The 22829-nt window shown below is 36.2% G+C and overlaps 3 protein-coding genes across 3 annotated transcripts; 1 reads left to right on the top strand and 2 right to left on the bottom strand.

Moving 5' to 3' along the window:
- Positions 1 to 278: 278 nt before the first annotated feature.
- Positions 279 to 1616, bottom strand: LOC110374297 (uncharacterized). The gene is made up of 2 exons (XM_021331956.3): positions 1357 to 1616; positions 279 to 757 (listed from the first exon to the last, which is right to left on the bottom strand). The coding sequence occupies exons 1-2, from the start codon at positions 1517 to 1519 to the stop codon at positions 342 to 344; spliced, it is 579 nt and encodes a 192-aa protein (XP_021187631.1). The 5' UTR covers positions 1520 to 1616; the 3' UTR covers positions 279 to 341.
- A 613-nt stretch (positions 1617 to 2229) lies between these two features.
- On the top strand, positions 2230 to 9096 carry LOC126056437 (serine/threonine-protein phosphatase PP2A 65 kDa regulatory subunit). The gene is made up of 6 exons (XM_049849343.2): positions 2230 to 2600; positions 4481 to 4715; positions 6005 to 6191; positions 6766 to 6920; positions 7349 to 7466; positions 7869 to 9096. Exons 1-6 carry the CDS (start codon positions 2375 to 2377, stop codon positions 8718 to 8720), a joined length of 1773 nt encoding a protein of 590 aa, XP_049705300.1. The 5' UTR covers positions 2230 to 2374; the 3' UTR covers positions 8721 to 9096.
- A 406-nt stretch (positions 9097 to 9502) lies between these two features.
- On the bottom strand, positions 9503 to 22004 carry LOC110374284 (V-type proton ATPase subunit B). The gene is made up of 11 exons (XM_064040095.1): positions 21821 to 22004; positions 19664 to 19782; positions 19024 to 19153; positions 17760 to 17891; positions 17287 to 17411; positions 16632 to 16862; positions 16180 to 16282; positions 15694 to 15848; positions 11092 to 11229; positions 10553 to 10681; positions 9503 to 10197 (listed from the first exon to the last, which is right to left on the bottom strand). Exons 1-11 carry the CDS (start codon positions 21903 to 21905, stop codon positions 10060 to 10062), a joined length of 1485 nt encoding a protein of 494 aa, XP_063896165.1. The 5' UTR covers positions 21906 to 22004; the 3' UTR covers positions 9503 to 10059.
- Between the last annotated feature and the right edge of the window lie 825 nt (positions 22005 to 22829).

The following is a 22829-nucleotide window of genomic DNA, read 5'->3' as shown; positions in this document are numbered from 1 at the left end:
ACTGGGGGAAGTAGGATTTTGTTCGTCGTGTTATTCAATTATAAATTACGGAAATGTTTTGTATGGAAGTTTATAGGGGGAAAGTTCGACGCTAGATTTATCTTCTCTCGTGTCATAAGCCCAAAACCATATGGCATCTTGAACGCTTTTGAACAATTCACAATTCCGTGTCGAAAGATCTTGACAGATTCTCCTAGACCTCACAGTAGTTGAAAGGCACTTCAAAATGATTTCGTAACTCTTTTACTAATAGTAAATGTGACACTTAAGTTTCACCATAAATAAAACAACAAATAAAACAAAAAAAGCAATGTCTTTCAATAATAAATTAAAAAAATAAATTATCGTCTTGGAGGCGGTGCAGGCGGGGGGTCATAGTGAATGTGGAAGACTCTGTAAGCGCAATATTCCATCATAGCCAAGGTTAGGGGGTAAAGCATCTTCTGCTCGGTCTGGGGGGAGAGGAAGTAAGCAATGACAGCTGCACCCGCGGTGTACCATCCCCACTCACGGTTCGTGGTGAAAGAATAGTGGCAGAGCGCGATAATATTGCAAGCGATCATCAGGTTTCCTAGAGGGACGTTGTCTTCGCCGGTCAGGGAGATGGCGAAGGGTATGAGTCCTGACATCAGGTGAACGGCAGAGATGACGTGGTCGCCCCGCCGCAGATCCGCCATTAGACATGGCAGAGCGAGGTAGCGGGATGCACGCAGGCTTATCATGTAGGCTTCTTTAAAATCGTTGTTGAGTATTCCACCTAAAAATCAAAATGACAATAAGTCAGTATCAGACTTTAAAGTCTATAGAAAAGGTCAGTGGGTCGTCTAAGGGGCAAAAAATGATGCCTTTATTTAAGAGGACGAATTGGAATTTTTGGCGCCAAGGATCTCAATTTTTCTCAGTACATACAAAACGGATCAAAATACAACTTGGTTACCTGAAAGTTCATGATATAAACCTTATTTTGTTAGACGTGAAAATATGATTAGGTAACTTTTATAACAGAGAAAAATATATCAAACATACCTCTTTTTAAAAAGAGATTCACATAACTTTTAACTTTTTTAGTACTTGAGTATATACAAACTCTTTAAAATTGTAGAAGGAATTTTTATCAAATTATCATTTCTAAATAATAAAATTACAAAACCATTTTGTCGCCCCGCTCAGACGCTCCGACCCCTTTTGGCGCCTTAGATGCGCGTGCCGGTTATGGAATTATTGTTGACCAATTCGTCCCCTTAAAAGTAGGTATACAGCTTTGACAGATTTGAACGGATCATATCGGATCAGGCCGTCCTTCCTGTGAGTCAGAGGCCCTCCTACTGCCTTTAACTCATAGAATCTTATACTCACTTTGGTAGTGGAAGAATCCCAGCACTCCGTGTATGAAGAAATTGGCATGCATCCCAGGATGGGTAAAGCTTTTACCAGACATGCGGCTAATTCCCTTCCCGGCCACGCAGCACAGCACGATGTGTGCGACCGACGCATTGAGGCTATCGGCATCGCTTCCCATAGCATTTATACCCTATCCAATCGCAAAATATTGTTGACAACAAAAAGTTATAGATTCTTCACTCCATGACTCATTTTTGAGCAAAGAAACAAATTGTCAACTGTCATGTCCGGTTTTTGATATTTTTGTCAATTTTTGACTACTTAAAAATAAAAGAAAATGAAATTAAAAGAAGTATTTAATGAAATTATTAAGTCATCTCATCATTGAAACAGGCCTTATTCATTAGACAATTTCAGTGCCTAAAAAAAATTCTACAGCAAAGACGCAGAAGTGCAATATTTCTTGAATTTTATAATCTTGAAGTATTAGAAGTAATGAATGCGTTAAAATAGTTACACTATGTGTGCTTTATTGATATGTCTCAATCAGAACATAATATTTTAACAAAATTCCAACATGAATCCAACGAATCACAAAAATTCTCGTGCGTGAAGTACGACAAGAAATAGCACTTAAAGATCCACAAGATGGCGTTAAATACAATTGTAGTTCTCCTGTGACAATTTATTTTAAAATGATATGATTGCCTTTAAAAATATTTTCTATAATTTTTCAACACAGAAAAGTTACATTTTGTTACTAAATTTTATATTCACCTCAATTTTTATAACTGAACGATAACATTTAGTTTAGTCTGTGGCTGAATGTCTTTGTTCCTTATCCTAAAAATATTGACCGAATGGTGGTTGAGAATTAAAAAAAAAAACATTAGCTGCCAATGCTGCCATTTTGCTGCATTTGAGTTCAATAGCGTTCGTTTTTATGATAATACTCGCATTCCTTTCGTAAATCTATTGAAAATCTTTATAAGTTCGTGAAATTTGAAATCGAAGCAGCACTACAAACATAAAAATGGCAGCAAGCGACTCTGGGACGGATGAGTCACTGTATCCTATTGCGGTGCTCATCGACGAGTTGAAAAACGAGGACGTGCAGCTTCGTTTGAACTCTATCAAGAAGTTATCCACCATTGCGTTGGCCCTCGGAGTGGAGAGGACCCGGTCGGAGCTCATCCCGTTCCTGACAGAGACTATTTACGACGAAGATGAGGTTCTACTCGCCCTCGCCGAACAACTTGGTACGTACATCGCAAATGTATAAAATTATCATCAGACTGCGTGTTTAGATTACCTATGTATGTTTTGATGGCCTATTTATTACATTTTTTCATGCTTTGTGTATACAAATATCATTACTATCTACTTTCTTCAATCTTTTCATTAAAATCGGGTACAAAATCGCAAAGATAGTTGGTTAGGCCTTGATATAGTGTAAACATGTCTTTTGTGCTAATACTGTCATGGTTACTACTACATGCATTGATTTTATTATTGAAATTGTGCATATTTGAGATCTAAATACCTTTTTCAGGAAAAATATCAATATCATTATCAAAGAAATTTCAATTTCAGTCTCATTGTGGGAGGTATTTCTTATACTTCGCTAAAAACATGAAAATATCAGTTACTACATAAATCAATTTGTTAAATGACCTTACAGTGTTAATATTGTTAAGGATAAACCAACATACCTACGTTTGCTAGTACTAATTACTTTGTTATTGATTTACCCGTCAAACATGCAAATAACCTGAAACTTGTTATGCACTGCTTTCAAATAGCAAGATAATGTGGAAGGAATATGAGATGAAGTAAGGAGGAATCTTTGGACTGAAATTGAGTTTCGGTTCATCCTACTAATATTATAAACGCGAAAGTTTGTATGTATGGATGTTTGTTACTCTTTCACGCAAAAACTACTGAATGGATTTTAATGAAACTTTACAATAATATAGCTTATACATCAGAATAACACATAGGCTACAATTTGTAAACATATTGTTCGAAATACTAAACCTGCGCAGACGAAGTCGCGGGCACCAGCTAGTAACAGAATATGTATATCTCTTTGTATTGCAATAATACAAAATATGTACATAGATTTTATGATGACGTTCAACTCATTTTGTGCTTTACCCCACTTCAAATATTTCATTCTTTATGAAAATGAATCAATATAACATTTTTTTTAACAAATTATGTACAATCCATATTCAAAATTAACTCTTTTTAGTAATGTCAAGAAAACTAAAATAAATAAATAAATAAATAAATAAAACTATAAAAACTAACAACTATTGTTTATAAACTACAGATTTAATTTTAAGAAAGAAAGTGCTATCTCATTGTCTAACGTCAGTTTTCTGATAACCCTTTATCAACCAATGAATCAATATCATTGACTTCAATGATAAACTGATTGTGAATCTAGATAATTGCATACAATTCAATTAGTTTGATGTTTAAACTAACTGAAGACTGAAAGATCATCATTGTTTGTTTTTGCACTTCAATAGACACAATAGTATAACATCATAGCATGATGAATTGGTTGAAGTACCTAAAACAAAACTTCTTGCTAAAAAAATAAAAGAAAACAGCTAAAGGATGGGCACACAAAGGGATACCATTATCTTAAAAAAATAACGCTTGTTCTGTTGTATGGGAGCCCCCTGAATTTTTTATATATTTTTTTTGTATGTTCATGATGCTCAGACAGACATACAGTAAAATCTCAGTAATAGAGCGGTTTTACCTTTTTGGGTAAGACATTTCAGTATGATGTTTTCTAATAACTTCATTCGCCATAACTTCAATTCATTGGCCATCATAGGAATTGCTGGAAAGAAAGAAAGAAAAAAAAATATTTGCATAGGACATAGGTGGTACTAGTTTTTACAGAGGGTAAAAGTTCTAGCTTTATTCTGCCCAACTTGGCATGCAAATATTTTTACTTACATTTTTTTAAAGAAGAGAATTCATCAGAAATAAGTAGTACCTCTGTACTATATTATGTTTCATCTACTTCTTTCATGTCTTTACTGTGTACGTAAACAGTTAAATAAATACTTTTGACAACAAAAGAACACACATTTATTCAACAAAAAATAAATTACAGGAAACTTCATCAACCTGGTTGGTGGTGGTGAGTTTGCTCACTGTCTGCTCCCTCCCCTGGAGTCTCTGGCCACCGTAGAAGAGACAGTAGTCCGTGACAAGGCTGTGGCCTCACTCCGTGCTGTGGCTGCTCATCACACTCCTCAGGCTTTGGAGCAGCACTTTGTACCACTGGTGCAGCGTCTCGCTGGCGGTGACTGGTTTACTTCCCGTGCCTCTGCTTGTGGGCTGTTCAGGTAACTATAGTTATATGTATTGTTTGATTCTTGGCAGATTTCAGTAATCCATCTAGGTATCTAGATTTGCTTATGAAGGATAGGATTTTAACAATAACCCCATACAAGCAATGTCTAGTAGTAAATGAAGAGATAGGTTATTGATGTCCACAATAAATGAAGTTTCAATTTTATTTAACTTAACTCAGAGGAAATGGCGTGAAAGATTGCATTAACCAGTTTGCAGAACAATATTTTTTTACCTTGAAATAATTAGTATTTAGAAACACAGCCTTGGTGTTTATAATATTTACAAATATACCAACAAAGTGAAAATGTTGCAAAATTTCTTTGCACACAACAATTTCTAGCAGTAGTTAGTTATATGGCAGACATGCACATAAACAATTAAGGATAAAATGGTCTTGGTATGGCCAAGATAAACTAGAGTTACTCAGTTTTTCCATTAGGAATATCCCAGCTGCATAAATAAAAACCTCGGCTGACTGACCAATGTGTAAACAGTATAGAATAAATTATAGCTACCATGGAAATTACATAAATTTTTCTTAAACACATGAAGTGATAAAGGGTCAGTATTCCATAAATGTTGTTTTTGAAACAGTGCTATTTTGCAGCCTAGTTTTGTAATTAATTGTTTTACTGATGTAGTTTTTACTAAGATCCTTGCAAAAAATTTCACACTACAATACAAAGTTCTTATCAATGTTTACATACAGCTCAGGGTGTGGTATTATCTGAAAATGTTATAAACACTCTGATAGTCATCTGTTTAATCTCCAACGCTTTGGCCATTATTTAACATCTTTTGAGTTCTTCACCGATGGCATTCTTACAATGGTACTTGATTTTTTGTAGTCTTTAAATTTTACAATATGTCTTATACTTATAAGAGTTAAATTATTAAAACGAAAAATAGTGAATCTGTAAAAGGTGATAAAAGGAGTTCCTTAGGTAAAAAGATCTTTCTCTTTTACATTATTTCAAAGCACATAAGTCCTTATTTCTGAATACATATAAGTCTTTCATCATATAATGGGTAAAAATAAGCCTATATGTTATTCTGATGAACTATATTGCTGCCAGGTTTCATCAAAATCTTTTCAAAAAATTGTGCATGAAGAGGTAACAAACATACACATAAACTTTCGCATTTATAACATTAACGTAATATATTATAGTTTGATAACTATACTAACGGGCCCATAACGGACAGAGAGAGTAGAATAAACTTTACCTTATTTTTATTACAAATCAACTAATTTACCTAACTTTAATTATTATTTCAGTGTCTGCTACCCCCGTGTATCAGCCCCTGTCAAGGCAGAACTACGCCAACATTTCCGCTCCCTCTGCCAGGATGACACCCCCATGGTCCGTCGCGCGGCTGCTTACAAGCTGGGCGAGTTCGCCCGCGTCGTTGAAGTGGAGTACGTCAAGAGTGACCTGATACCTATGTTTGTTACGCTGGCTCAGGTGTGTGGGAAAATTTATTTAATTATTTTTTTATGTTATTTACTAGCCGTTCTTCGCTAAGAGAATTAAAGTGCCTATGTCCTTTCTCAGGCTTTAGAAGATCTATGTACCAATATTTTGTTTAAATCGGTTCAGCAGTTTTGGCGTGAAAACGCCACGAAATATAAAAGTAAAACATAGATAAAATTTTATTTCTGTTCAATTAAGTAATAATTAGCAAGACACTATTTTTCTAGCTTGTGCATATGACGTGCATATAGACATGGACAATAAATGCTTTTCATAGTCCACCACTCTTTATGTGCATTTATGGTCCATTTATTTATTTATTTAACAGTTTATGTACACATAAAAACACAAACAAGAATATATAATAGAAAAAATTGTACAAGGGCACAGCTAAACAGTAGGGTCCATGTTAAATCTGCCCCTCTATTTACTAGCTGTTCCCAGATCAAAAAACCTGTATCCTTCTCATGATTAAGACTATGTATCGATTCAACAGAGACGAGAGTTACTTTCGTATTTATAATATTGGTAACTAGTGAGGATTCATCACATTTTTTCTCCCCAGGATGAACAAGACTCAGTGCGTCTACTCGCAGCGGAGGCCTGCGCCGCCGTAGCCGCGCTCCTGCCTCCCGAAGACATGGAGCAGCTGGTGATGCCCACAGTTCGCGCTAGAGCTGGAGACACCTCCTGGAGGGTGCGGTACATGGTCGCTGACAAGTGAGTGTTATAATAACTTACTATTTTGTAACATAAAATTTAGAGTGTATGTATTATGTAAGCTCTCAATGAACCTCACGCTTAGGATGTGTTTCATAGGTGTTGTGTTAAAAATAAACTACTAAAATATCAATTATAGTCTAATTTTCGGTATTAGTTGTTATAGCAACAACAATCTTTGATAATTGTCTAGCTATCGTAGTTCTGGACATACAGCCTGGTGAGAGATGGACAGAAAGACGGAAAGCGAAGTCTTAGTAATAGGGCCCAATTTTACCGTTTGGGTACGGCACTCTAAAAACAAAGAGTTTTATTACAACAACTACACGATTATAATGTCAACTCGTTAATACAATCACAATACAATATGGTATATCCCTGCTCTGCCATTAATTTTTCCATAATTAACGAGCATCCCCTGTCTCCAGGTTCGTGGAGCTGCAGCAAGCAGTAGGTCCCGAGCTTGCACGGTCGGACCTGGCGCAGATCTTCCAGGCTCTGCTGAAAGACACCGAGGCTGAAGTACGCGCCGCCGCCGCTGGCAAGGTAAGATTTACAGATGAGCAAATACATATGGGACCTTATTGTTATCTTATGATGTTATAAGCTGGGCCCTTTATCAAAAAGTTAGTAAAGCTACTTACCTTTCTCTGCTTACTTAAGACTGTTGTCATGTCAATACAGAAGTGATTATTAAGTAGGGTAAGGCACTTTGCATGTGAAGTATCTATTGCAGAATCTGGTAACAGCTTTTTACATATTATTGAGATATATAAATAGCACTAAAATATAAAAATCACATAGAAACCTTTACAGAAAAATATGTAGTTGTTTCAATTAAAGTTGATTTATCTGCAGAGTGCTGGGCCCTCTTCACAAGGTTGTCAACCTTAAATATGTAGATAGCTAATGGTGTAATTTGCTAATTTCTCTTCTTATTCTCCCCAGGTGAAGGACTTCTGCATGAACTTAGACAAGGCGCATCAAGAGCACATCATCATGACAATGATTCTACCGCAAATCAAGGATTTAGTCTGCGACGCGAACCAACACGTCAAGTCCGCTCTCGCTTCCGTCATCATGGGTCTGAGCCCCATTGTCGGTCGCCAGAACACCATCGAACATCTCCTGCCACTGTTCCTCACTCAACTCAAAGACGAGTGCCCCGAAGTCAGGCTGAACATCATCTCCAACCTCGAGTGTGTCAATGAAGTCATTGGAATCCAGCAATTAGTGCAATCTCTCCTCCCCGCCATCGTGGAACTCGCTGAAGACACAAAGTGGCGCGTCCGTCTAGCCATCATCGAACACATGCCTTTACTCGCTGGCCAGCTTGGCCAAGAGTTCTTCGATGAAAAACTCACCGGTCTATGCATGTCTTGGCTCATCGACCACGTTTATGCTATCCGTGAAGCTGCCACTCTCAACCTTAAGAAATTAGTAGAACAATACGGATCACAGTGGGCTGAAACTAATGTCATCCCCAAAGTACTGGCTATGTCCCGCGAACAGAATTACCTGCACAGAATGACTTACTTATTCTGCATCAATGTGCTGTCTGAAGTCTGCGGCAAGGATATTACTACCAGAGTACTCTTGCCCACTGTTCTGTCCATGGCAGATGACAATGTTGCCAACGTGAGATTCAACGTCGCCAAGACTCTGCAGAAGATGGCGCCGTTCCTAGACCCCGCCGTCATCCAGCCTCAAGTGAAGCCAGTACTCGAGAAACTGAACGTAGATCCCGACGTGGATGTCAAGTACTTCGCCTCCGAAGCCATCGCCGGCATCGCTGGATAAACTAGCTATAAGGCCACACAAAAAAATTGCATTCGACGTAGCAAAATTACAGTTGCGGGTATTAAATATCAGGGAGAATGATTCGGAAGATAGAAGATGCAGTTTTTTATTACAATATTCAATATAAATAATGTTAGTAATGAACACAATACGACCCATGTGCCTAGGTTTAAGCTGGAGTATTTTATATCTTAGTATTTATCATTCAACGCCCGGCGAAATTCGAGTTTCGTAGGGAAACTTTCGTATCTATTTGTAGAAAACTAATTTCTTCATTCCAGTTAACATCTGAAAACGTATATAAAATTATTTACATGGCTACGCAAAGCATGTACATAGTGTCTGATACAATTCAATAAAATATAAAAAACTACAATATTTCGTTTTATATAGTAACTTTTTCCCGCAGCATCACCCGAACTTCTTCCCATACCCGGACAATAGATACGAGTACCTAGCCTAATGTACTCGAGGATTATTTAGCTAAGATGCCTTCAAATCGGTTCATTAATTTCGGGTTCGTATTGGGGTATGGCCATCTTATCGAGTGAGCTTCAGGTTTAATCACCCAGCGAGCCCAGAAATTCTGTCTGTTTCAAATGCATCCGTTCCGTTCGTCGCCTCGGGTTTGGTGAGGTCTGGTCAAACTGACGAAGCTTTTTTGGAACTTGCGAGCGAAGCATGTTTCGAAAATTCGGTAAATACAGTTGAAAATGAAAAAATAATTATAAAAGATAAGATTAGCTCACAAGTGGAGAGGGTAACAAGAAATAATAACCAAATTAAACTTTCTATATTTTTATTTCCATTGAAAACAACAGTATCCTAATTCACTTTTATTAGCTGAATACAGAATGTAGCTTTGGAGTGAACCGGAAAACTTAATTTGGAATGTAACGTGTCGTTACTGGGCTATTGTATTTTATTTACATAAATATCTGTTAGTTCGCAAGTGGACATGCGACATCACACAATAAATAGTAATAATATCTTGATTTACAACAGATTTTGATAATTACATATAATTTGAACACATGTCAACAATTTGTGCACACAAAAATAACTGTTTAATCTTTCAATATCCTTTATACGTGTCGAAGCACCAAAACAAGACAAAATAAATGGCATCTATCAATAATTTAACCGCTCAGTAGAGAATATAGCGTGAAAATATATACACAAGTCGTTATCTACGATTGAAACGCTTTTATATAATTTTGCACATGATCGTAATACATGTATGTGATACACATTATAATAACTATTAACAACTTACTATTAAACAGTATTATTTTATCTTACAAGAGTATGTAGGCCGCGGGGCCGGACATAGGGTCGTTTAGTGACGGGAGTCGCGGGGGTAGAACTCTGCGAGGATGGAGGCGGGGATACGCTTGAGCATCTCCTTGGGGAAGATACGCAGCAGCTGCCAGCCGATGTCCAGGGACTCGAACACTGTGCGGTTCTCGTAGTTACCCTGCGGAACACGAGATATATTGGAACCATTTTTTTCTACAGAGTAAAAATCGATAGATAGACAATTCTATTAGTTTTTAGTAGACTGCGATTTAATTAATTTGATTTGAATGGTATTCTATTTAATAGCAGCTTTCAGATAAGTTTTTTAGGGTGAATTTTTCAATTGCCACGTTTATCTGAAGAGCACACAGCTTTTGTATAGAAAATATGTCAAACTGCCATTTCTCAGATGAAAAGTTATCTGGCCATTGAAAAATTGGACCTTGATTAAATAAAATTTCTCTATGTTCATGAGCCAAATAGTACTCACAGTAGATACTATTTATTTTAACTAGTTTACTATATGTCCATACCTGGGAGATGAAGTTCTTCTCGAACTTGGTCAAGAACTCGAGGTAGAGCAGGTCATCAGGCGTCAGCGCCTCCTCACCCACCACGGCCTTCATCGCCTGCACGTCCTTACCGATGGCGTAGCAAGCGTACTGTAATACAAACACATAGTATTGTAGGATAATCAATAATGAAATAAAGATCTGTTTCGCCCACGTGAGATAGTGTAGATCTCAGCATTGGAAAAAAATAAAAAATGATTCGGTAGTTTCTGAACAAGCAAAAAAAATGTTTCCTCTTAAATGCATAAAACGACTAAAACGCTCAGTTACGATTGAATGAATGTGACGTACCAATGAAGCAATCGAGTTCCGACACATTGTCGAATATTTTTGGTTTATAAAAATGAGATGTGATGCGAGTACTAAAGAAGGCGTAAGGCCGGAACTAGTAAGGTTCCTCATCCACCCATTTCGGCGACGCTAGTTTCCTAAAGATTTTGCGTTATGGTATTTCCGCTCGTCATTTTATCCTTCATAACTTGTGTAAGATAATATCTCACCAGCTGGTTGGAGACGTCAGAGTGGTCCTTGCGGGTCATGCCCTCACCGATGGCAGACTTCATCAGACGCGACAGGGAAGGCAGCACGTTCACTGGCGGGTAGATCTGTCTGTTGTGCAGCTGACGGTCTACGTAGATCTGTGGGAGACAGTGTATGTATGTGATAAATGTATTTTTTTGTTAAGGTAGAGAAAAATTACTATTTACAAAGGTAGATATGATAACTATTTCTAATTCTATCTTGTTACGAATACCTACTCTTCGAAATATTTGTATAAAAACTTGGAACTAGAAATTATTAATAACGTCGAAACATAAATGTAACTGCAAAAACTAGAGTGAATATAAAAATATTTTTTTTCCACATTTGCCTCTAAAACAAAGTTTTCAATGAATTCAGATTTAAAATCATGTCAGTCTTCTTTTGTAATTAAGTTCGCACGTCGATAGCTATATTTATTTAATTACTTCTTAATTAAACAATAATGTAAACAACTAAATACATTATAAAGTCTTCCTGTTACAAAACTTTTTCATTCTGATGTAGCTAATTTGATTAAGGACGCTTTTACATTTCTCACTCGCTAAATTTTAGGTAAACTAGCGGCAACACAACGACATTGCGCTCACACACACATACAAGCCATTGTTGGCCAGATTTTGTACATCACTCAACAAAATTTGATACTTGCAAGATTTTTTATATTATATTATTTTTTTTTCGACTATAACTAGTTGTAACTTAGTGTTTGTAAAGGGTTTCACGCTTATTGATATGATGATCTTTAAATTTTGTGTGATGTGTTTCTCATCGGATTAAATGAGTACTGGGGTATTCAGCACTAAGTAACCCCTCTATACATAAGTATTTTGGAAGAAAATAAAAACAGTTGTGAGAAATTAAAATGTAATAAAATAAAAATAAAGTAAACAACCAAAAAAATATAAAAACAAAATGACAAAATTAACATATTTTTAAGAATTATTTTTAACGGTCAATATTTTTCTTGAATGTGAACTATGGTCCCTAAGGCTCATAGACCTAGAGGTAGTGTGTCGTGGGTCAACCAGTCCTGGAAGTAAACAGGTGTTGTAGAATTTAACTAAATGTCCTTCCATGTTTTCCTTCCAGAACTGGTCGTCTCGTTCCACAAATGCATATATTTTATCATTGCCAGTCCATACGGCAAATACGCATTGGTTTTGACCAGTTACTCGTAACTGGTCCTGAATTTGGTAATACCATTTGCTTTTTTTGTTTATTATAAAACCCTCTGAGGTGCATTTCCAAAAGTCAAAAAATATCAGAATGGCTGTCACCTTAGGATGCTGAATATCTTTAAAACCACGAGGGTAGCAATTGGTAGCAACTAATGGTAGCTGGTAGCAATTAGGTAGCAACTCTCTATATGTATTTCGAGAGGATCGGTGATTTGTGACGGCGGTCTTGATGTAGACTATTAAAAACGGTTGTCGTGTCTCATTTGTCGTGTTTCCATCATTAATTATGAATTTTAAAAACATTAATTTATATAACATAAATTATGAACATACAATCATACATACATACATAGCCTGTCAAAATCATAACTCTTCTTTAGCTTTACCGTAGTTGGGTAAATACCTAAAATGTGTCATTATTTTATTTCTTAAATCCAACATTTTTTTTTGGTCTATATCCAAATTTTTTAGGCCGTGGCATCTGTAAAAAAATTTACTATTTCATAAAAAAAAAGTTCGCCGTCATGAAATAAATACCTACACATTTTCAAAATCACAACCCCCAAAAATCTTTTAAATGATTACTCATAATATCAAATTATTAAAAAAATGTGCCCGCCATTTCGAATTAAAAAATATTACTGTCATTTTAATAGGTATCTATTATAAGTATATATTATACAATTCTAAAAATAAGTACGTACGTAAGTACGGCCATCATACAACATGATCAGCGCCGGATCTTCAATTTTTCTTAGGAGGGGCAAAAACTGAAAAATGCCGCCCCGCCTACCTACCTACTTATGTTTATTTCACCAACTGACTTTAAAAAAGGTCCCAATTCATTGTAGGCTCAAACTGTTGGCCAGGTTTAAGTTATGAAAGTCGAGACAGATTAATGTTCACAAAAAGTTAATAAGTTTTAAAAAGCGCTTTTTTGGAAGCGCAAACCTTTTTGTTTTTGAGGACTCCATAAATATTTTTTTTGCTACATTTGACTTATAAAAGGTTAGACAGCGTGGATTTGACTTACGAAGTTAACAACGCAATGCTTGTATAATACTGCGCGAGCGAAGCGAGCGCGAAATTTTATGAGCCTGCGACACAAAAGTACCTGATTAAGTAGGTACTGCTAAGCAACAAGTAGTAACTTTTTTTAAGTTATTTGTTTGTTGTTGAGTAAGACTCACAAATTAAACTGGAAATTATGTACAAATAAAAGGAAACCGTGATTAGAGCGAGTGCCATTTGTGTTTGTTGATTCGGTGCGTCAATAAAAATAATAAACTATCATCAGTGCCGGCTTTAACCCTACTAGCGCCCTGGGCGAGATTGCTACGGCGCCCCCAACTGCAATTTAAACCCATACGAAAAACAGAGACATATGTAGTTACCGATTGCGCGAGCGAAGCGAGCGCGAATTTTTTTTATAGTTAACAAATCAAAGCAAAAATTACCTAAAATATAGCCCAATCGTACATAAGTTATTACTGGTTGGTGAATGCAAAAACACGGGAGCACAGGTTCTGATTGCGCGAGCGAAGCGAGCGAGAAATTTTTTGTTATATTTTAGAACTTAAAACAAAAATGACTTAAAATGTAGCCCAAACATAGATAACTCTTTGTTGGTGTTGGCGCCTATGAATTAAAATTTTGGGACTTAAAGTAGTACCATAAATAGAAACTAGAAGTTACTTTCTTATTAATAAAAGGACTTAAAAACGACGCTACCTTTTTGCTAGGGTAGACAAAAAAATGTTGAAAAATAAAAACAACTATAAAGCATCTATAAAGTGAAGCAAGCCCGAAAAAGCTTTTTTGAGATTTGGATCACTAAAAGTCCTTAACATATTTAATAAAAGGCGACTGTGAAGTGAAGAAGCCGCGAGCAAGGGTGCGCGAATTTTTTTGAGTATTGGGACATTAAATTAAAAGTAGCTATATGTAAAAAAAATTTAAGTGTAAAGTAAAGAAACCGCGAGCGAAGCGAGCGCGAAAATTTTTGAGTTTTGGGACATAAAAGTAGTGTATCTAACGCGCCCGGCATTGTATGACAATACATTAATTTAATTGAAATTTCTTGGTCCAGGAGCGTACCGCGGCGCCCCTGAGCCCGCGGCGCCCGGGTTATTCGCACACCCTGCACCATAGGTTAAGGCGGCCCTGATGCTATCCATACATTTGGATACAGTTCTTGTAAGCTGCGATCTTTGATGAAATTTAAAACAAAAATAGGAGTAAAATTCTGATCAAGGATTGGTTGGGGGCGCCTGCGGTGCCCCTTATGTCCGGCGCCCTGGGCCGTCGCCCAACCGCGCCCTACCCTAAAGCCGCTACTGACCATCAGAAAAACAGGACATACACTGTCATTTAGCCGCGAGCGTAGCGAGCGAGAATTTTTTCACATAGTTGCAGGATGTTAAAAGTGAAAAATAATCAACATGATCAACTAAACAAAGCGAAGGCGACTTTTTTAGAAACTTCGCTTGTCAGTATCATGATACAATGGAACTTCGCTATCAAACGGGTGTAATTTCATCGAAATTTCAAAAAAGAATTGCCTGGCGGTGGGGCGTCCCGCGGCGCCCCTGAGACCGAGGCGCCCGGGTTATTCGCACACTGCACCATAGGTTAAGACGGCCCTGTAGGTAACTATAATGGTAATCTGTGATGTAGGATTTAAAATCAGTCAGCCTGATTTTGCCGCCCCCTGAATTTGCCGCCCGGGGCATGGGCCCCGGCTTGCCCCCCCCTAGATCCGGGGCTGAACATGATGGCCGTACTTACTTTTGTTTTGATCCGAAAAAGTATCAACGTATTTCAGTCCCAGTACACAAATCGTTACACTCTTTATCATAGATTTTACGTATTTATTTTTTCCGACAAAGCGATACACCCGTGCTTCCACGAGCGCGTCTGAGCGCGGAATGACGGTCCGAGACGTGCGCATAGCGAAAAAATGTATGAAGAAATTTGAGAGTGATTTTATAATTTGTTGTAAATTATAAAGTGGTTTATGTATGTCCAAAAAAAATAGCTGAACGTGTAGAAAAATACATTAGCTGTGATTTTTTTATTATTGGGAGTTATAAATCAACTCCACATTTGGGTTATACGTACTTATTCAGACTCCTTTTTTTGTACTTTTTTATGATTCTTCCGGCGGTGAAAACGAAATTGTGTAAAAAAAAAGTATGGGACTGTGTAATTCTAATGCATTTAACGTGGAGATGAATAAATTACCTTTCATTTAATACCATAATATTGTCAAAATTGTAACTGCTTATGTGTCAAAATGGTACCTAAAAAACATTGATATTTGCGAGAAACCGAGCAAGCGTCCTTAAACTACTAAGGTTAAAATACACAAGCGCTCCTCACCTGTCCCTCAGTAATATAACCCGTCAAGTCAGGAATAGGATGGGTGATGTCGTCGTTAGGCATAGTAAGAATGGGGATCTGCGTGATAGAGCCGTTCCTGCCCTCCACACGTCCAGCGCGCTCGTAGATGGTGGCCAAATCCGTGTACATGTAACCTGGGAGGAAATAAGATTGTTTTAGAACTGTAGAACGGTATTAGATATAAGTAAAAGTCTTTGTTGCAACAAAGAGTATGAATACACTATTCACTAGTAGTAAATTTTCTCTTTGAAGGTAGGTAGGACACATCAAACGAGCTAACAACATTATAGCAGGATTCCACCAAAATCGATGACAAATTAAAAATCAAAAAACCACTAGTAACCACATGGCCTTTGGACTCATACCACATATGTAACTTTCATGCCTCGCCATGCTATCGAACTGTAGTGGGATATAAATCAATGCTCTATAATATGATTTCCTATAATAATGATGATGTGTTACCTGGGAAACCACGTCGTCCGGGCACCTCCTCACGGGCGGCGGACACCTCACGCAGAGCCTCGGCGTACGAAGACATGTCAGTCAAGATGACCAGCACGTGTTTCTGTTCGTAGACACAAAATAATGTTATTTACTTGTGCAGAATTATTAAAATTCTTTGTATGAAATGTAAATTGTACAAGGTGGAATATTGGTGAAAAAATTGTTACCTTTACATGTTCATTAAATGAATAACATAAGAACTTATGAATAATTCAAAATCATCTGAATTAAGAAATCTTTATAAAAACAATGTCTAGCAAATAAACGATTGAATTTGAGAACCCAAGAAGTCCTTTTAGAAAGACTTCAATAAAATTTTCAACTTGCATTTTTTTCTTGAGTTTACATTTCAAAATCATTCTTTTAATACCTATCCAACAAAAATGCACCAAAAACAAAAAAAATCTCACCTCGCACTGGTAAGCCAAGAACTCGGCAGCAGTCAGAGCCAAACGCGGGGTAATAATTCTCTCAATAGTAGGATCGTTGGCCAAGTTCAAGAATAGGCACACATTCTCCATAGAGCCGTTCTCTTCGAAGTCCTGTTTGAAGAACCGGGCGGTTTCCATGTTCACACCCATAGCGGCGAACACGATGGCGAAGTTGTCCTCGTGGTCATCTAGGACTGACTTGCCGGGGATCTGTGGAGAAGATAAGGCAATATGGAGAATATTGTTATGATGAATGGGGTTTTTCTTTGTAAGATATGTTTTATTGTCCATCAACTGATAGTATAATTGGTATAAATTTAAAGGCTTGAACTAAATATAATCCTTTTTATTACAGTTTGGGCGATAATTAATTAAAGAAATCGAATTTATAACAACTAAATAATTGTAGGTTTAATTCATCAAATCTCTTCTCCATAGTGTCAGATTTCATGTAAAATCCGAATTCCATACAAATTCGTCTAAAATCTGGCTACATTTTTTTTTATTAACCCTGTTACAAAATCCCACAACCATAACATTTTTTTAAAGGCATATTTTTATTAAAAAGAAGATTTAGTGCCAAATCATCATTTAACCACGCCTACATAAAAAATCAACAGAAAACCATCATTACCTTGACAAGACCGGCCTGTCTACAGATCTGGGCGGCAATTTCGTTGTGAGGCAGACCAGCGGCCGAGAAGATGGGGATCTTCTGTCCACGGGCGATGGAGTTCATCACGTCGATAGCGGAGATACCTGGGGAAGATATGATTTTTGAGTGGATATCCAAGCATATGTTCCTAGATAGAACCAACTGTCAGGTTCTATGTAGTTGTAGGTCTAAGTTGAAATAAATATTGAAGTAAACTAAGCACCAGTTTTAAATGAAATCTTCAAGTATTCACTTTATAATTTTACCAGTCAAGAAATAATGTCAGTAAAGAAAACAGCATTCTTCTATATATTTTGTAGTTAAAGTATAGTTTGAGACTTATTCAAAATTGTTTTTCTATGGTTTCCAAAAACTTCAAAAAAAAGCAGGCCCCCACAAAATTTGTTAGCCCCCATTCATTTTCAAAAACCAAGTCTTGTATAGAAACTTACCAGTCTGGATCATCTCCTCAGGGTAAATACGGGACCAGGGGTTGATGGGCTGACCCTGGATGTCCAAGAAGTCCTCGGCCAAGATCGGGGGACCCTTGTCGATGGGCTTGCCGGAACCGTTGAATACACGGCCTGGTGGAAAACATCTTTATTTTTAGCTATTAAACATAATTATTTAATCTTACGTGTATTTTTAATACAAAATTATCAATGTGAAAGTAAATCGTGTATGTCTGTTGTGCCTTCACTCCAAAACCATTGAACCGATTTGAATATAATTTGGTAAGCATATCTAGAGCCCGAGCCTATGCCCTTTGGCCTAGGCTACTTTTTAACCTGGTGCGCGAAGTAGTTCTTGCAGCTAAGATGGTCATAATTAATGAAGATTTTAAAATTTTATATCTTAAACGCGAATGATATCGAGTTCTAGCCACTGCAAACATACGTAATAAAGTAAACTCAGATAACAATCGCCTGATAATAACAATGGTGATATAATTTTTAAGTGTTTCCATACTCTTTGAGTTCTAAGTTTCCTATGTATGAACATTGCAACTATGTAAAGTCTTTTTACTTTTACATCGACTACTAGAAACGTACATGTTAAATTCATCTAGATTCAAAAGATAGAGAATCTGGTGCAAGGTCAACAAAACTTTTACAATTTAGTACTTTTAAGTGCTGTACTTAGCATTAATTTTATTTTTACATGTTAATACATTCAAAATATGTGTTGTTGAGTATATAAAACTTTTTTTTGCCTTAAGATGCAAGACATAGTCTAAATGTATTTTTTCTTTTATGTTGTAAATCTAACCTAAAGTAGTATGCAATATGCCAAAAAATTGCAAGTTATTAAACAATTGCAAAAAAAGCTAAAAACCTTGTTCCCCAAATATTTACCCGATTAACTCGTTTTTATTTTAAATAGTTAAATAGTTTATTTATTATAAAATTATATAGTTACATAGGTTAACACATAAGTTAAAGTTAACACAAGTAAGTTTTAAATAGTTATGTTTTTTTTTTGGTAATTTAGTTTAATTTTAAGTTAAGTGCAGTATGTACAACGTGGTTTTCTTTTCTTTTAATGCATGCTGAGATTACCTATAAGTGATTGTTACACTATTATTTAGTTACATTACATGTTATCTTAGTCGTATCAGTGTAAATAATCGTTGGTGAACCAAAAATAAATAAATAAATAAAAAATTGCAAATTTTTGAGTTTGAGTTATAGAAAATTTTTATTTACTACCACTTACCCAACATGTCTTCAGAGACGGGAGTACGCAGGATATCGCCGGTGAACTCACACAGAGTGTTTTTGGCGTCGATACCTGATGTGCCCTCGAACACCTGGACAACGGCCTTGGTGCCGCTGACTTCCAGCACCTAGAGAAGGTGTCATATATATGTAAAATCATATATCTTGCAAAAGCAAAATATATATTGCAAAAGTAGCTTCTCATGGAGAAGAATGGGCAAGAAATTCTTCAATTTTTATAGTGTACAGACCATTAGGTGTCATAATTATTGTATATGTTTATTATGTAAAACAGTAATTTACCAAGATTAAACACATTCTAATTTAGAGTAGGTGCATATTATGTCCCAGTGTAACACACAAACTTAACATTGTATCTGTGTTTAGTTAGGAAAAAAGAAAAAAAGTGTCATGTATTTTATTTTATGAACGCTTGGATTAGACTGGCAGATCAATGTTGACATACAAGTAAAATAAGATGGATTATGTATTCAGCAGTATGAAGGTGAAATGAAGATTTGTGCAATTAGATATTTTTTTAGAGTGGACTGCAAGGGGAATGCATTTAAACTATACTTGCCAGGACCTGTAAACTATAATAAAGCTGGACGAAGTATCTTTATTTTTCTTTGACATACCTGACCGGAGCGGAGGGTGCCATCAGCAAGTCTGAGCTGTACAATCTCGGAGAACTTGGGGAACTTCACGTCGTCCAAGATGACCAGCGGTCCGTTCACACCCGACACCGTCTTGTAGACTGCACAGAGGAAACAACATAATTTAATTAAAATAAATTAATCTTAAGACATAAGTGTTATAATATTTTGTAATGCTTTATCAAGAAGAAAAAAATATTAGATTTTTAAATGGAATTGAAAAGTTACTGTTTCTAAGCAACAAATCAGATAAATCTATCAAAAAAGTAACAAACAATTTATCTTATCATATTTATGTTCTTAGGATATTGAAGTTGATTGATTTTCAACAGCTATCCAAACTGAATGAATTTCTAAATCAATAATCTCATAGATATTTTGTGCAGAAGTTATATTTCTTAGGTAAATAAAATCAGCTGACTACATAATGATATGGCTCAAGTTAGCAGAACCAGTCCCTTTTCATAAGCAAACTGATAAATACTAGTCAAATAGATGATAATCAGCTGATCTATATTTGTATTACTTCAACTATGCTATCAATGTGAAAGTGCATAATATAGTAAGCTGCATACCAAAACTACTGACCTAGTTCTTTGAAATTTGGCACACAGACAGGCTACTCTAGAGTCTGAGAAAGGCTTCTATAAGAATACATGAAGTATCAAGACTTTTTAGTCAAGTGCATGAAGGATATTAGAGGATATACAAGGAAGGAGGTGGAACTGTGGGGAGCTAGTTATAAAATATTGAGCAACATTTCTGATCATATGACAGCTAGTATTTAGATGTATTTCTAAGTGTGAATTGAGCTGAAGAAGTCAAAGTATGTTATGAAAAAGTTTTAAAAAAACGACTACTTAGATGTGTTAAGTAATTCATTTGGCATACATGAAAAAGTATATTCGATGTAAAACCTTCATGCAGAATTGGCTTGGCATAGATCTGTAGTCAATAGTGCAGTCTCTATCAGACTACTTAATGTACAAGGCCATTATGAAATATCATATTTGTAAAAAATTTATATGAGATCAGCTGATCAAGAATTAAATATGTTGTAACATCTTTTATTGCTCTATAAGTATGTAGGTGTTAGATCTATTGTTTCTCTGGGTCTATTATACTTATTTCAACAATACTTTTATTGTTGGAAAGCTAGAATTTCCTCAATTCTTTTGGAATATTTTTTAATTGCACTTCTTCTTTCTCCTGCCCTGTTCCCAAATATTACTTGGGGTCGGCGCAATATGTCATTTTCTTCCATTTTCCCCTGTCACTCGTCATACTGACACTCACTCCCTTCCTATTCATATCATCTTTCAGGCAATCCATCCATCTTTTCTTAGGTCTTCCTCTTCCTCTCCATCCATCTACATTCATACTTAGCATATGGAATGGAATATTTTTTAATTGCACACAATGTAGATAATGTTGCTGAAAGTTTATGTAATTGTATTAATAACTTGTGAAGGTTCAGCTTAATAGGAATATGACAATGGTGATGGGATAATTTTGAGATTAAAGGGGTGGAGCCAATTGGTTATATCATGTTTCACAGACTGCATTATAAGAAACAAGAGTCTTATAAGTTCCTTCTGAGATAGATTTGATATAGAAATTATGTTTTAAATTTCAAATATCACATGTAATTAATATTTCATCAGTAACAGCATAAGAATTCTGTTGAATTTTCATTCTAAAACACACATAACAGCGAGAGCTAATTGAAACATACTCCACTTTAAGGTACTTATTGTAAAAAAAAGTCAGCTGACCAAATTAGTGTCTATGACGACAACATTCGTTTCCGATAGCAATTTACAACATTTTAACACTTCTTTCAACTGGGAGATTGTTAATATGCTTATATGCGTATCTATACGTCGTCTAACGCCATTATCTAAGGAATTAGGACTTCCGAACGCCATGAGACAATTATCTCAAGGCTGGGCCATACAATCAGTTTTCGGCCATGAATCCTTACGAAATCAGGGATTACAACCCTTGTTATTATAAACTAGGGCTACAAAACAATGCCAATTAGGCGTAACATAGAAACCCGAAAGGAAAATCGATATTTTCATTGACAGGTATTATGACGTTAGCCGAAAAAGAGGCACAAAATTGTGGTGTACTTACTCAGACGGGGCTGGGATATGAAGTCTCTGGATACAGCCAAGACATGCTCCTTGGCTGCCTGGGAAGCCGAGAGGGTTTTTGCCATTTTTCAGTTTTCACTTTTTGGCAGTCCGCTCAATAAAACAGCAAACTGCGCTGCCTCCTCGCCCGAAAACTGACGAATGGATGTATTGTCTATGTTGCTTCACGTGCCGTCACGTGACCCATCACAAGGCGAAACTTGCTCTATGGTACTCATTTTACCCCTAAAATCGATACTTTTGAGTTTTTTCTCCCTGGAATCTCAAATTGTTGAGAATTCCCTACCTAAAACAAACATAAAGTAATGATTTCAAAGTTCCAAAAAACCATGAATAAACCCGAATAAACCCTTTAATAAACCCTTTTCGTATTTAGTTCAAGCTAATGATGAATTGGTTCTAATTACAAATGTGGTGGGAAAATATATTTTTTGCAAAGTAAAATAATCTCACTCATACTGGAATGCGCAGAATAAATAATGACAACAATAGCGTAGAAATATTCTACAAATAAAAACCTTTCACGGAATGCGTTATTGTAAAAGTATGGTTTTTCCCTCAAAGTAAGGAAATTGGTTTTAAATAGTAACTCAATTGTAAGTTATTTTTTTTAATACATCTCTTTCGTCTATGATTTCAGTTCTACTACTATAAAAACTCACAAGTTAGAAACTCGAAATTACGTGTGGACTTTGTGAGTTTTTTGTGAAATTATATGCAACTACAGAATTATGCAGGGCTTGGAACCCTCATTGTGATGTGGCACTAACAGGATTTATTGGTAATGTGGGTAGACTTTGATGGGAATCATTAGACGAGTTAACTTTTCCGGAATATATACCAACAAATAAGGTTCCAAACTAAATACAAGTACAACCTCTTTGCTTTAAAAATTGCTTGGCAAACAAAGATATAATACACAAAAGTACTGTACAGGATACAGGTGTTGTATGAACAACCGCGATCATCTGATAGGCCACGCTATGTCA

The sequence above is a fragment of the Helicoverpa armigera genome, chromosome 21, assembly GCF_030705265.1.
Source record: "Helicoverpa armigera isolate CAAS_96S chromosome 21, ASM3070526v1, whole genome shotgun sequence".
Classification (NCBI taxonomy): domain Eukaryota; kingdom Metazoa; phylum Arthropoda; class Insecta; order Lepidoptera; family Noctuidae; genus Helicoverpa; species Helicoverpa armigera.
This window is presented reverse-complemented; position numbering and strand designations above follow the sequence as displayed.

Bases quoted from the DNA above. Each gene is read 5' to 3' on its own strand.
- LOC110374297 (XM_021331956.3), bottom strand. From the start codon at position 1,519: ATGGGAAGCGATGCCGATAGCCTCAATGCGTCGGTCGCACACATCGTG. The intron at 758-1,356 runs GTGAGTATAAGA...TTTGATTTTTAG, and splicing joins GGGATTCTTCCACTACCAAA to GTGGAATACTCAACAACGAT.
- LOC126056437 (XM_049849343.2), top strand. From the start codon at position 2,375: ATGGCAGCAAGCGACTCTGGGACGGATGAGTCACTGTATCCTATTGCG. The intron at 2,601-4,480 runs GTACGTACATCG...AATAAATTACAG, and splicing joins CGCCCTCGCCGAACAACTTG to GAAACTTCATCAACCTGGTT. The intron at 6,921-7,348 runs GTGAGTGTTATA...CCCTGTCTCCAG, and splicing joins CGGTACATGGTCGCTGACAA to GTTCGTGGAGCTGCAGCAAG.
- LOC110374284 (XM_064040095.1), bottom strand. From the start codon at position 21,905: ATGGCAAAAACCCTCTCGGCTTCCCAGGCAGCCAAGGAGCATGTCTTG. The intron at 19,783-21,820 runs GTAAGTACACCA...TCCTCTGTGCAG, and splicing joins CATATCCCAGCCCCGTCTGA to TCTACAAGACGGTGTCGGGT. The intron at 16,283-16,631 runs GTGAGATTTTTT...GTCTACGAACAG, and splicing joins TCTTGGCTTACCAGTGCGAG to AAACACGTGCTGGTCATCTT.